At 40.4% G+C, this 15,158-nt stretch overlaps 1 protein-coding gene across 1 annotated transcript in view; it reads left to right on the top strand.

The window, feature by feature from the left end:
* NCEH1 (neutral cholesterol ester hydrolase 1) overlaps window positions 1–15,158 on the top strand; it is a 66,258-nt gene that overhangs the window by 36,345 nt on the left and 14,755 nt on the right. Inside the window, exons 2-3 of the mRNA XM_059920539.1 lie at window positions 8,564–8,792; window positions 10,735–10,804. Coding sequence (XP_059776522.1) covers window positions 8,564–8,792; window positions 10,735–10,804 — 299 coding nt within the window. The remainder of the gene's footprint in view (window positions 1–8,563; window positions 8,793–10,734; window positions 10,805–15,158) is intronic.

Here is a 15,158-nt window from a genome sequence, read left to right as displayed (position 1 = left end):
CCTCCAGTGGTGAGGAATCCATTCAATCTCTTATCCATTCTCTCAGAGGTGGAGCGCTGGCCAGCTGGCTGAATTGTGTAACATTAGAAGAAATGTGTGATTAGCTCTATTCGACCTCCAAAAGTGAGGTTGGATTGGAATCAGCCCATGTAAGAACTTGTCTGTGTCACAACTTCATGTCTTTCACATTTGTAGGACAGTTATGCCTTTTTTTCTTTTTTCCCTGGGCTGGGCACTCAATCTTGCCTCTGGGTCTCTTTCTCTGAAGGATGGCCATTCCAGTAGCTTCTTAGTCAACCCTTTACACACCCCCTCTTACCCCTTCCATCTCTGAAATGAGCCTATAAATCTAATTTTTCTTTCCAGGTCACTTGCAATTTCTTTAAGGTTCTGATGCTACCAGTGTTTCTCCGTCTACAAGTTCTATATGATATATATTTATTACAAAGAGAACTAAAAAAATCACTTAGAGTTTTTGGGGAACTTTATGATATCTCAAATTCATTAGAAGATATGCTTGGATCTTACAAGTTAACCATAAATTACAAGTTAACATAAAAGTTACTGATGGCCAAAAGCAAGTCAAGTTGTTCTAAACATTTAATTTGTAAATTTTAATAAATTAGGCAAACATTCTCTAAATACTCTAGTTAGTCTTAATTAACAGTAAGTTAGACCTAAATATTGTCAAGTTTGTAATTAACAGTAAGTTAGACCTAAATATTGTCCAGTTTGTTCTGTGGGATAAAAACTAAGTAACACTTTCACAATATTAATTATGAGTTGGTAATCATCATAACAGTTACGTAGTGTTTGCTATGTGGCAGGCACTGTTCTAAGTGCTTTCTACATGTTAACTGATTTAATCTTCAGAAAAACTCTGTGAGTTAGGTACTATTATTCCCATTTTATTTTTATTTTTTATTCCCATTTTATAGATGAGGAAATTAAGGCATAGGAACATTAACTAAGACAAACCACCAGTATGTAGTAGAAATAAGATTCAAACCTAGGCAGTCAAGCTTCCTAGTGTTTGCTCCTAACCAGTTTTCTAGATTTGCCTAACACAAAGCTTGGAAATTAGACCAGTTTTGCACATGAGTGAGGAAGACTGATATGGTGCTGTAATTCCTGAGTATCATTTAGCCTGGACTGACACTTTTACCACTTGGCTTGAGCAACCATGAACACGGGAATTCTCTGCAGGTTGGAATGGGAGGCATGAGAAGATCTTGACAAAGCCAAAAGGTTGGTACAGCCATTAAATCTTTAAGGGAGCAGTACTCGGAATGCACAGCTAGCAATGACGAGGCTGTTGAAATAATTGGATTATGCCTCCACAGTGTGCCTAAAACTTCTCCTGGCTAGTAGTGATGACTTCCTAATTATGTTAATGGCCATTGTTTTAGTCCTTAGCTCCCTCAAATTGCCAAATTATCAGTCTTTTAAAAAAATTCTTCCAAATTTGACTTTTACTTTCTGATTCACTCTCAGTTTTCCTCTTGCCACTCTTTGGATTTCTCCCTCTAGATTCTTCTTTTCAGCCTGTCAAAGAATGTTTTCCTCACTGGTCTATTTGTTTGTCACTGTGTTCTGTCTCTTCACTAAATTTCCTGAGTCTTACTACTGTCTGAGTTGTTAACAGTTACCTCTGAGCTCTTCCTCCAGGCCTGACCTCCTTGAATCTCTGACCCTGCATTTGCTATCTGTCTTTTGGACCTATCTACCTAGATGTTCCATTGGCTTTAAATGGAATAATTTTAAAATGGAACTTTTCTTACTTTCGCTGACTGTTCTGCCTGTGTTCTCTGTTTCTCATACTCCAAGTGAGGACCCTCCAGGATCTTTCAATCCTTTCTCTGTGTCCTACCAGCCTGCCTACCTGATCCCATATACTACTCTGTGAGCGGTTACCAAGGCCTATCAACTCTGTCTCAGTGAACTCTCTTGAATATATTCCCTCCTTTATATTCTCCTGGGGCAGACCTTCATTTCTCTCCTGTGGACAATTGCCAAACTATGATAGCTGTTGCCCTCTAGTCTCTTCTCCCACCAATCTACTGAGTACACCTCAGCTGCATAATTTTTCCCAAAGTATAGTCTCATTAAAAAGTGTCCACTGTATAGCACAGAGAATTCTGCTCAGTATTCTGTAACAACCTAATTGAGAAAAGAATTTGAAAAAGAATAAATACATTTATATGTATAACTGAATCACTTCATTGTACATCTGAAACTAACACAACATTGTTAATCAACTATACTCCAATATAAAATAAAAAGTTAAAAAGAATGTCCAAAATCTTTGTTGTTTAACCATTAACAACTAAGAGCATTTCATCTGCCACCAACTTTACAGCTGCACCTGCAGTAAGACTGGATCGTCCTCTACATCAGAAGTTGCAGCTTGTGGCCCTTAGTCCAGATTTGGCCTGCAGGCAAGTTTTGTTTGGTCTGCAACTTAAAAAAAAATTAATCTGAATCAATGCTTTAAAACCAGAGGATTTCCCTTAAAAGTTAAAGTCTTAGAGAAAGTTCAGAGAACTGTGAAAACTTAAGGACAGATGGAAATTTGCGGGAGTCAATCAAGATTTAAATTCTTAGCTACGTAAGTTCTCAGTCCATCTTTCACCCATCTTTGTATCCTTGTAACATGTAGCAGAATCTTTACATACAGTAGGTGCCTAATTAACACTTGTTGAATTATAGTTACTTGACTTTTGATAGTTTCTTGGCGCAAACATTGAGGTTGTTTGTAGAACAAAAGTGCTGCATTAGTGAATCACAGGTGATCTGTACCGTGGTCTTAAGTGAAAGTCATATCATTTGTGCACCAATAGAAAAAAAAATCTGCATTTTAAAGTATACTCAAACTTTACAATGTTTAAAAAAATGTGACCATAAATTTTCATACACGTAAGTGTTTTACGAAATTGTTTTCCTGTAATAGGCAGGAAGAGAGCAGAATCTGGAGGGGAGAATTTAAAAGCTGCTTGACAGAATGAAATGGCCATCACTGGAAAAGTTGGGGAACCACTGGCATGGAATGCAAAACTTTGAATGTGAGAAATGAAGCAGGTAGTGAGTTATAATAGATGCTCTAACTATTTAATGTGGTTGGTTCATGTTGAAATTTGACCACATGCTAAGTTATTGATGTGTGTAATATCAGTGTACTATGGCTTTTCCCCACCTCTCCCTCCCACGTTGACATGAACATACAGATGAACTTTTTAGAAATAACTATTTGACATCTTTTTCACCTGTAGTAATTTCAGAACTTGGTGATCATTGGGGTCCTAATAACAAATGTACATACTGGGAGAAAATGATAGTCTCAGCTTCCCTGGAAACATCGAGCTATCCGTCCCTGGGCTCACATTTCTTCATGCAGTGATCTTCCGGATCAGAGGTGTGACAGTAACGATAACCAACTCATAGAAGGCTTGGTATGTGCCAGGCACTGTTGTAGGGGTTTTTACTTTTTTAAGCTTCACAACAGTATTTTGAACCAGTTAATATGTCATTTCTGTTTTATAGGTGAGAAATTGAGGCACAGAGAGGGTGAGGAACGTGCCCAAGACCCCATTGCTGGAAAGCGGGGGAGATGGGCTTTTAACCAGGTATTCAGTCTGCAGTCTGTGCTGCTGACTTTGGCTCCCTACCTGCCTCCTAGACTGAGCCTTTTATTGCCAGCTCCCCCTGCCTACACTTGCCTTACTTAGTTTTTCTTCCCATAGGCATTTGAATTATAACACTTGCCCGACACTTTGGCATCTTGGTTTCCTATCCTTTTCCTTGCTACTCGCACTTCGTCTTCTATTAAGGCACAATTCAGAATAGATGCCTTATCGGATTTCATCCCAGAACGAACAGACATAAGTAATTCCTTCCTTCTCTGGGCTTGTGCAACCCTTTATCTAGGTTTCTCTTACTAAGCTTGTATTGCTTAACTAACATCAGCTATTCATTTACAAGTCTTGGCTCTCCTCTGTTTCCCTGAGCTCCAGAATATGGTCTTTTTCTCCCCCTTAAGTTTCCCTGCCCGTTGAATAGATTTTCTAATTTGTATGGTGAATGAATTAGCAGAGAACAACCCCATTCATAAACTAACAACAAACATATTTTAATAAGCAGAGTATAGATTCTGCTTGGCCACCTTTGATTTTTGCTTGTCCTCTGACCTTTGGTCATCAGACCTGGGTAGGGAGCCAGTGGCCACCTATTTTGCTGTATCTGGTTCTACTGAGGTGTAACAGAGTACCCTTCATCCCTTCCACCTCCTCAGGCAGAATTCCCTTCTAGAGCCTGAAATGGTTATGGGGCAAGTTTTAAGACCTCTAGTACTGCCCTGGAGTAATTCAACTAGCCAAGACTGGGTCAATTCACAACCTGTGAAATTCTTAACACTTGGCTTGCTTCTTTGTGCTACTGGAGTTTTCCAGGTACTTCTAAATAGGTTTCAGGAAACTTTGTTAACTAGAGAGTGTTTCTTGGGTGGATCTGTATCTCATTTCACAAACTCAAGGATGCAAGAAATATAACTTGATCTATATTTTGAGCCTTCATTCTTTAGGTAGAACTTAATTCCAATGAATTTGGGTATTCCCCCATCACTGTTTTCTTTTAGGTTTTGAAGTGTCTCATGCGATGTTGAGGCATAATGCATGGGGGGAGCCATCTGGGTACTCATCCTTAGCCCACATTCATGTTCCACCTGGTCCATGGTGTTTGGTTCCTACAAGTTGCCCTGGGATATCCTTTGTTCTTATTTATAAGAGCCCCTCAGGTCCATTAGTGCTCTCTTCTGTTCCTGTTAGACTCTTGAGAACATGTAGTGGGCCACGGATAATGGAGAAGTTGTCTCAGACCCATCTGCAAGACACTTATGCAGCCTTCCTATTTTTATACCTTTTTGGACACATGGAGTCATTCTGCTGCTCCTGCACAAGCTGGAGCCTGAGGGGCTCTCTGAGGCCATTTGAGGCACCACCTTCCTAAACATACCTTGCGGTCACTCTTCCCTAGAGTCTTGCCTTTTTCCACGGTTCTGTCTGGGCATGGGGCACATGTCTGTTGCTCTCAGATTCCATAGACATATCTGAGGGTTGCTGTGTCCCAAGGTTCTTTTTTCATTGGATCTCAGATATCAATCCGTTCATTCCTCATTTCATCTCTAATAATTTCTCCTCCCCTCTTCCACCACCTAGCTCGGAGAATCACTTTCTATTCTAGGAGACTTCTTACTCATCATGTAATCTCCTAAATCAATGTCTTTTTTAATTCTCCAAAGGATATAGGCTTTTGAAAATCAAAAGCAGGAAGACATTTCTGTTTCTTTGCTATTTGTTCTCATATCCCTTCCCTGAAGTAACAACTACATAAAGGCTTGGCTACTGATTTTACTTGCTGGACAGTAGGGATGGGAGGGGAGTAGTGAGAGGAGCTAAGGGAAACAGATATTAGGGAAAAAAGTTAGATACCATTCACAGTTTTATCATGCCACATGACAGCACATACACATATGAATTTCATCCTATCCTGGATAGGACTCAGAGCAGCTTCCTGGGCCCACACTGTTCTCAACCAGCATCTCTAGGGTAATTCTGTATGTCCTGCAGCCCTCTCATAGTTCCAGGAATCCAGCTTCTATACTGGTTACTTAGTCTCTAAACTTCTCTCTTCTTCACAAGGAGGAAAATAACAGAACTGTAGCCAGAATTCAACAACCTCTCCTCATATTGTAGGCACTCAGGCAGTGATAACTATTGTTATTAATAATAGTAATGATAAATTGGTTAATGACAGATTACTGCTTGATTCTCTTCATTTTCAAATTTTGAAACAAAGTCAATATTGTCTGTAGGATAATGATTTTTCATTCTATAATTTATCAATACAATTCCAAACATTAGCACAATTTTATTTTAACACCTTTCTGGATTCTTCTTTTCCCACCCATCCAGCCTTTCTTACACCCATCTGCCTATCTTCTCCTTCATAAACAAACTATCCCTTCTCCAATGAGCACTTCTGCTCCCACACCACCCTGTCAATGTTGTGAACAATGCAGATAGTTGTTCAGAAATTCTATTAATGCAAGTGCTCATAAGCTAATACAGCAGAGGTGCTTCTGGAAAGGTATGGGCAGATTGAGGCAAGTCTGCATGCACTCAGAGCATGCAGTACACATAAAGGAAACCAGGGGTGGATTCTATGAAAATGAATACTCTTCTCTAATCCACCTTGTAAAGACAACTCACTTGTTTTACAGCTTTCCTTTAGTTGAAGAAACTCATGTGATTTGTCTTAAATATTCAATGAAGTCTTCATTTAACAAAAAATATAGTTCAGGGCTTCCCTGGTGGCGCAGTGGTTGAGAGTCTGCCTGCCGATGCAGGGGACACGGGTTCGAGCCCTGGTCTGGGAAGATCCCACATGCCGCGGAGCGACTGGGCCCGTGAGCCACAATTGCTGAGCCTGCGCGTCTGGAGCCTGTGCTCCGCAACAAGAGAGGCCGCGATAATGAGAGGCCCGCGCACCGCGATGAAGAGTGGCCCCCGCTTGCCGCAACTGGAGAAAACCCTCGCACAGAAACGAAGATCCAACACAGCCAAAAATAAATTAATTAATTAATTAATTTTTTAAAAATTAAAAATATATATATATAGTTCAGAAAGTAACAGAGCCAAGCCTGCCATTTCTTTGTTCATAGTTTATTATTTGATGCCTATCAAGCTACTTGGCCTGTGAGAAATGGAATGGATCTTGCGTGTTCTCTGTTAATTGACAAGGGTTTATTGTGTGAACTCTAGAAATCTTAGTGAATACATTCTCAGCCATGCCCTGGCAGATCTCCATATTCCCCAAGTTAGACTGACGTGTTACCACGAAACTTAAGTGATGATTGCTTTTTCCCAATTTGCCAAAGACCTTAAACCCTTAAACTTGTGGTTAGATCCCTCTGTATGTGTGTGCGCGCACACACTCACATTTGTTTGTTTCGTATCGAGAACGTTAACAGTTGTTTTAACTTTTTCAATAAATTGGTCAATTGTACGTATAGAAATTGAATTATTTTCTTAATATTCATTTGCTTTCCTGTTGCTTATATTTCCAGCAAATGAATATTAATAGAATTACTGGAAAAGCTGTTCATGGTCAGATAAATTGCCTCTTGTTCTTGTTTTTCATGAACACTCGCTAATGGTTTTATAATGCAGTCTTTCCAGCTCTTTTCACAGCAGGGTGTATGTATACAATTTTATATGGGACACCGGGGTAAACAGCTCAGGAACTTGCCTGCCCAGGGACTGAGGGGATCAGTGTCACAGCACATCTGTATCCTCTTCAAGGCATACCAGTGTGCCCCATGTACATGCTGGGAAGCTGTATTATGGTGTATTGCAGACTACATACAGTTCTCATTTCTAGTAGTAACACTGTTTTCTTGATCTTATGAAGGCATTAAATATTTCACTAATCATCAGTGTTCTGTTTCATATTCTACAGAAGGGCACTGTTACTCTACAGCTGCTCCCCTTCAAGGTTTGAGATCCACTAGGCGATAACAGTATCTGAGTTCACGCACCTGTGCTGGGAAGGTTTCTAATCACTCTGTGACACTCCTGGGCCTCTCTACCTTAACTAGTCACTGGCTTCCAGATGGCTTCTAATTCTCTGACTTTGAAACATGGCCAGTAGGTCTCGCAGGGAGGTCAGTTTTATAAGTGTACTCAATAGGAAGAGCTTGTATAAGAAGTAGAAAGAGGGAATACACTCCACAGGGTCTTTGCTGGGTGGATGGCCTGGGTCTCCTCTCCAACCAGATAACTTCCTGTGAACACTTAATGCAGCGCTCAATGCCCTCAGGGCTCAAAAGGGAAGGGACAACAGGCTGCATGTTCTTTGTACATTTCTGCAAAGCTCCTGGTTGTGTCTGAGCTGGTCTGCTTCTAAATGCCAGGGCTGCAGTTGACTCTGCTCCTTCCCTCTCACACACTCATTCCTTTCTCTTACTCTCAAAACAACCAGACACACTTAAATATATAAGCTTAAAAACACTTTAAAAATACTTATAGTAAATGTAAAACTCTCCTCTCTTCTATTTGTATTCAAATAAAGTATTCTTCCTCCGTTCCTAGTATGTTATTGGAACTGTGATGTGCTGATTTAGAGTGGGCAGGGGTCAGGGGAAGGGACTGAATCCTGGAATTCACAGTTCCTAGGTTTGAGTCGCAGAACTGCCATTTATCCAGCGAAATGGGCAAGTTCAGCTAATTTCTAAACCTTCTTGATAAAATGAGACTGATGACACATTTCCCTCTCAGAGACTATCTGAAGATCAAAGGAGATTTACTCTGATATTTTCAGATGAAAATACTCTCGAAGCTCTGAAAACGAAAGGTAAATATGATTTGTTATTGTACTAAAAGTAGCCAGTGAGTCCTCAAGGGCAGCGACAATTGCTTGTAAGAATTTGAACACTGAAGGGTTGGTGAGTGTGGCTCAGGTGATAACTCAGCTGACACACACTCTCCCTCATTCCCCCCTCATCCTGCAGAGCAACCTGATACACTACTTGGGCCTCAGCCATCACCTGCTCGCGCTGAACTTCATCATCATTTCTTTTGGCAAGAAAAGCGCGTGGTCATCTGCTCAGGTGAAAGTAACTGACACTGACTTTGACGGTGTGGAAGTCAGAGTGTTTGAAGGCTCTGCAAAGCCAGAAGAGCCGCTGAAACGCAGCGTTGTTTACATTCACGGAGGAGGCTGGGCCTTGGCAAGTGCAAGTATGTCCTGGTTATGTTCAGGTTGTTTGGGGTTGTAGCTGGCCCACAGAGATGTGTGATTGAATTGACTTTCTTACTGGGTAAGAAGGGGGCCACTGGACTTGGTTCCCCTGGCAGTCCCAGTTATCCCTATTGTCTCAGCAAAATTATTCATAGTGTCCCCCCTTTCCATTCTTGAAAGGGTCCTGGTTTGGATGATTGATTATATAGCTACCCTACATCAAGGGTTTTGCCTGTTTGTTTGTTAATTCAGGCAAACTGTTTTGAAAATATTTCCTGTAACCTAAATCCTAGACTAACTTGTTGTGAAGTACTGAAGTTGCTTTCTGCACCAAAACAAGGTAAAGTTTCCCTGGGCCAGAATATGAGGCAATTATCTGTAGCTCTATGCCAACTTGGGTTTTAAAGACATCTTTCTATGAAATAGAACAAGTATTTCTGAATACACGTTAACTCATCAACATTTCATCTGCTTGTGAAAACAAAGATGAAAATATAAAACATGCCAAAGTTAAAAGGAAATGACCTTGCAAAGTTCAAGAACATTCTCTTTAGTATTGGTTCATTTAGTATTTAGTTCATGAGCAGAGCACACATTAAAAATGTCAGGCAGCCAAGGGGGGCAGCCTAGTGAAAAGCATACTAAGGAGGAAATAAGGGCCTTATCTCTGCTTGTAATTATTATGGTGCTACTTTCTCATCTTCAGCCCAGAGCTTTTGGCATCCCCTAAGTTTAAAGGCGATGGCAACTTGTTTTAGTTTGTCTTTTTTTTTTTTTTTTTAATGCAGCAAAGGCCAAAAAGTATAACTTTTCCTAGTAATCTCATTTCATTTAGCTCCATATTCATCATTTATTCTTTTATTCATTGATTTGTTCACATTTCCATAAGATGATTACTGAATATGTAGGTTTGCCCAGGACTGAGTAGTTTCCCAGGGTGCAGGACTTTCAGTACAAAAACTCAAAGAGTTGTATGCAAACCTGGACCTCTGGTCACCCTAATGTGTGCTTGGTGATGGGGATACAGAACTGAGTAAGACAGAGTCTCTGCCCTAGAAAAGATTGCATCTGTAGCACTGGACACTTGCCAGGTGAGATAGTATCAGTACATCAGAGGCCAGGAAGTATAAGTGCCAGGAATGGTATGGATTATGAGTCAGCCTGGCCTTTTCCACATAATTTTGACTGATCACTTCTGCCAGAGGAAGAGCTGGAGGTAGGTATGCAGGTGTTTATGTAGTTATTGAACTTCTGGTTCTTAGACTGCCTTGGAAAACCTATAAATAAGGTAGTATTTGGCTTTCTGTTGACACAATCCAGCTCTTAATATATTATAAAAACATTAATATATTAAAAGAACAGCCTAAGGGATTAAATTTTTACATATTAAAATTGCTTCTGTCACTGCAAACCTTTGGATTCTCTTTCTAAGAAATGCTAAGACTTCCTAAAATTCTATTTGTTCTGTGTTGGTTTAAACGGAATACCGTATTCTTCAAATTGGTGACTTTTCTGAATCACAGCAAATGATGGTGTTAAAAGAGAAAAATTTTTTGGTTCTAAGGAGGAAACTGCTTATTTTCTATGATTTCTGGAAAGGCATACATTTGAAGAACTACAAATTCAGAATGAATCTGATGCACTTCACATAGTCCATTATGAAATAATTTTTTAGTTAGTTAAAAATACATTCAAAGGTAATCTAATATGGATTTCCTGTTATTTTATAGTAATTGCATTTTATGAGAAACCAGATTAATATTTAACATTTGTACATGTAGCTCTGTTAATGAGGTATATGTTCATATTTACTTTTTATTGTTTTTGTTATTAGTAACTTAAGTCCAAGTCTAAAAACAATCCATAGTTAGCAGAATTTAAGAATGGACAGTATTAAATAAACTGCTTTATAGTGAGTGATTGCTCCTTTGTCTCTTTCAGAAATCAGGTATTATGATGAACTGTGTAAAGCAATGGCTGAGAAGTTGAATGCTGTCATTGTCTCCATTGAGTAAGTAATTAATAATAGTCATAGAAAAACATTTAAGAAGGAATCCTAGATAACCATCTAGTTATTTTATTTTACAAGTGCTAGAGTGTAAAATGAAAGTCCAGAGAGGTGAAGTGATTTTTCCCAAAGTCACAGAAAATGATTTCTGATGTAACTTAGAATTTCTTGAACTAGCTTTATAATGCCTCAAACTATCTTTTTATTTTAGTTTTGGAACCTTCTGGAAATGGAATTAGCTGAAATTGAGAGAAATATATAATCAGTTATTTATAGTACATAGTTTGATTACTGCCTTTTTTTTTTTACTTTAGTATAGCTCTGTATTATTAGACTATTGAAGTGTAAGAAAGCCATGCAATGCCTTTCAAGAGGAATTAAAGTATAGCTAACTAACTTTAATAAGTTATAGTTGAATCATTAACCTTGTGAACTGCAAGGTCAGACAGTGCTCATGGAATTTCAGGAGAAAAACCCTAAAGGGAAAGATTATTTTGTTATGCTGTTATGTGGAAATAAACTATGATAAAAGCATAAGAGAGAAGGGATTTTTTCCATCAAGTTTTTTCTTAGACAACCAAGTAAGAGCATATTCTAAAAATTACCACTATAAATTTCAACTAATGTTGAAGTTAAAAAAATTCCTGTATAGTGTGACTGTTTTCTGTGTTAATTCTCTTACTTTACCTTCACAAGTGCTGAGAAAGCAAAGGAAGTTTGGACATACCAGATAATTCCTACTATTCCATCAGATCCACTCATTTGAAATTAAGTGGAAATACAGTTAAGTCCCCTACAGTAAGTCTCAGAACGAACAAGTTCTGTTCCGAGAGCGCATTCCTAAGTCCAATTTGTTCGTAAGTCCAACAAACACAATCGTTATCGCTTGGTGCTTGTTAGCAGTGTACCAGCTACTTCACCGCTGCTTTTAGACTTGCTTCCGGACACCCTGGGCTTGAAATAAAGATACTGTACTACTGTACTCCAGACAGTACTATACATGATTACTGCCTTTTTAAATCTGAAAACCAATCAGCATTTTAAGAGAATCTCTCCTACACCAAGAGTTGGAGAAGTTATTCTCCTGGAGTTAGGTTCTGTAATTCAGACCTTGTAAATAATAGTGTGTTCAACCAATCTTAGTTAATGTAGCTATTATTATCATTATTAGTATTAATATTAATATCAGTGTTTTGAGTTGTTTCTACCAGTTCTATATTAGCTATTTTTCTGGGACACTAAGAAGAAAGTGAATAATAATTATAATGATTGCAGTGATGGTAATAATGCAAAAATCATGGTACCTATTCCATGGCAGGCATTGTGCAGGTGCTATGTATATATTGTTTCTCCTCCTTCAGATCTTTGTTCAAATATCATCCTTTCAGCAAGGCCTTCCTTGACACCCCTAAAATTGCAGTCCACTTTTCTTCTGCTTTATTTTTCTCCAAAATTATCATCAACATCTGACAGACCATATATATAACTTATTATGTATTTATTGTATTGAATATAAATAGACAATGTAAGTTTTATGAAGGCAGAGATTTTAGGAATTTTTGTCTGTTTTTTTCATTGCTGATCATTAGTGTCTGGAAACATCCCTGGCAGATAGTGGAAATTTATGATATTGTGATTTGTAAGAAATATATATTTGGTCATTCAGATGACCAAAGTGTATTTTTCACATGTACTTGGTCTTTGTCCAAAGTTCCTGGCTCACAGCTCCCCAAATCCTTCAAATTTCCTTAGTGTTCAGAGAGTTAAAGGAGTCTTTTGTGGGACTTCCCTGGTAGTCCAGGGGTTAAGACTTCACCCTTCCACTGCAGCGGGCAAGGGTTCGATCCCTGGTCAGGGAACTATCCCGCCCCTGCCCCCCTTGCATGGCCAAAAAAAAAAAGGTGTCTTTTGTTATGTGAATGAGGTGACTTTTGGAAGCACCTAAGGATGGGGGCTGGTTGCCAGGAGAACCAACCATGTGATTAGAGGGCTGGGACTTTCCCACCCCGCTGGCCTCTGGGGAGGGGAGATGGGCTAGAGGTTGAATCAATCACCAATGGCCAATGATTTAATCAATCATGACTAGGTAATGAAGCCTCCATAAAAACCCAAAGGACAGAGTTCAGAAAGCTTCCAGTTGGTGAACACATGTAGATTTGGGGAGAGTAGTGCACCTCCAGAAGGCATGGAAGCTCTGCACCCCTTCCCACCTACCCTGACTTTTGCATCTCTTCCATCTGGCTGTTCCTGAGTTGTATTCTTTTTTATTTTTTTTATTTTTTTTTATTTTTATATTTATTTTTGGCTGTGTTGGGTCTTCGTTTCTGTGCCAGGGCTTTCTCTAGTTGCGGCGAGTGGGGGCCACTCTTCATCGCGGTGCGCGGGCCTCTCATTATCGCGGCCTCTCTTGTTGCGGAGCACAGGCTCCAGACGCACAGGCTCAGTAGTTGTGGCTCACGGGCCCAGTTGCTCCGCAGCATGTGGGATCTTCCCAGAGCAGGGCTCGAACCCGTGTCCCCTGCATTGGCAGGCGGATTCTCAACCACTGTGCCGCCAGGGAAGCCCAATATGTATTTATGGAATGAATGAATAAAGAGTCTTGCTTAACTTTCGTATAAGTCATCCAAAGTAAGTATTTTGATATTTTCCTCATAGATGAGGAAATTGAGGTCCAAAAATTAAGTAACCTGCAAGAGGTCACATAGCTACTTAGTCACATATGTGGAGTGGGGAATTGAGGCAGGTGGAATCACTCCCCAGGCTCCTATGCTTCTTTGACCCAGTATCAAACTAATATTGAAGGAAGCTGATGATGCTGACTGACAGGGTTATGGCAACATGAGCCGCTTTCCATGCCCTACATCTATTCAATGTAGCATCCAGTTTATCAGCAGATAAGCATCACAGCTGTGGGCAAGTACCATTACTCAAGGCTGTGTAATCTCAGCTGCCTCTCTCTGCCAGCTGCACTCCCATTCATAGCTCACCTCCTTCTTGCCCCTACTCCAGATCGCAGACCTAAGAGAATCCTTGCTTCTCCAGTTCCTTGGAAGCGTTGGTCTCCTAAGTCATTTAGGCAGCTCTGACCCTGTGAACAGGAGCCTTAGAATCAGAGTGACGCTGTGGCTTCCTCCTCTGCAAATGTGGCACTGGACAGCTCTGGACAGCTCCCAGGCCTCCCTGGATCCTCAGCTGGGCCTCCCAGATCACTCAGGGACCCCTGATGCAGTTTTATAATGCAGGAACCTTCAAGTAAACGATTGTATCATCTGGCCTGGGTAGCTGGCCAGAGGAAGGCAGGGCTGTTTAAGCAGCTGAACCCCATTATGGAGCAAGGCCCTGCAGCTTGGTGCTGGTGAGTTGGCCTTAGCTCAGTGCCTCTTCAGTGGTTTCCTGTGTAGCTCCAGCTCCTCAAAGGCCTGAGGAAAGGAGAGAAGGTGGACTTGTTTTACTTGGTACCATAAGGATTCTCCACACAAGCCTTATCCTCCAGGGCTAATGTAAGCAACTGGCAACATGCCTAAGCTCTTCCTACATGCCTTTCTCCACCTGTTAGCATCTGTCTCCAGTGACACAGGGGTTCTTTTAAGTCTATGCTTATCATAAAACAAAGAAGGATGGATAGGGTGTTTTTGGTTTTTTTAAAAAATAAATTTATTTATTTATTTATTTTTGGCTGCGTTGGGTCTTCGTTGTGGCATGCGGGCTTTTCGTTGTGGTGGCTTCTCTTGTTGCAGAGCACGGGCTCTAGGCGCGCGGGCTTCAGTAGTTGTGGCTCGCGAGCTCTAGAGCGCAGGCTCAGTAGTTGTGGCGCACGGGCTTAGTTGCTCTGTGGCATGTGGGATCTTCCCGGACCGGGGCTCGAACCTGTGTCCCCTGCATTGGCAGGCGGATTCTTAACCACTGCTCCACTGGATAGGGTGTTTTTAAGAAGATTTTTTTTTAAAAAAAGAACTAAAATATTGAAGGGCCCTGCTTTCATCTTCACTTGCCACTGCACCAAATCTATTCAATGTAGCATCTGGTGTATCAGCAGATAAGCATCACAGCAGTGGGCAAGTACCATTACTCAAGGCTGTGTAATCTCAGGCAAGTCACTTAACCTCACGTGCAAAATGGGGTTAAGAATCTTTCCTGTGTATGTAGAACGTGAGCTACTGGGAACAAGAATCATGTTCTCTTTCCTTTGGGCCCACCGCACCCAGTACGTGGCTTAAACATGTGCTAATAAGTAGATACACTTTGAGTTGGGTTAATGATTTCAGAGAGTTGTTATGAGAATCAGTTTGGACATTTGAGATAAAAGGGTTTCTGATACTCTAAATCACTAGACAGGTCTGAAGGGTTAGTGCTCTAG

Source organism: Balaenoptera ricei, chromosome 4 (assembly GCF_028023285.1).
Source record: "Balaenoptera ricei isolate mBalRic1 chromosome 4, mBalRic1.hap2, whole genome shotgun sequence".
NCBI classification, from domain to species: Eukaryota; Metazoa; Chordata; class Mammalia; order Artiodactyla; family Balaenopteridae; genus Balaenoptera; species Balaenoptera ricei.
Note: the sequence above shows the minus strand (reverse complement) of the source record. Positions and strands in the feature narration are given on the sequence as shown.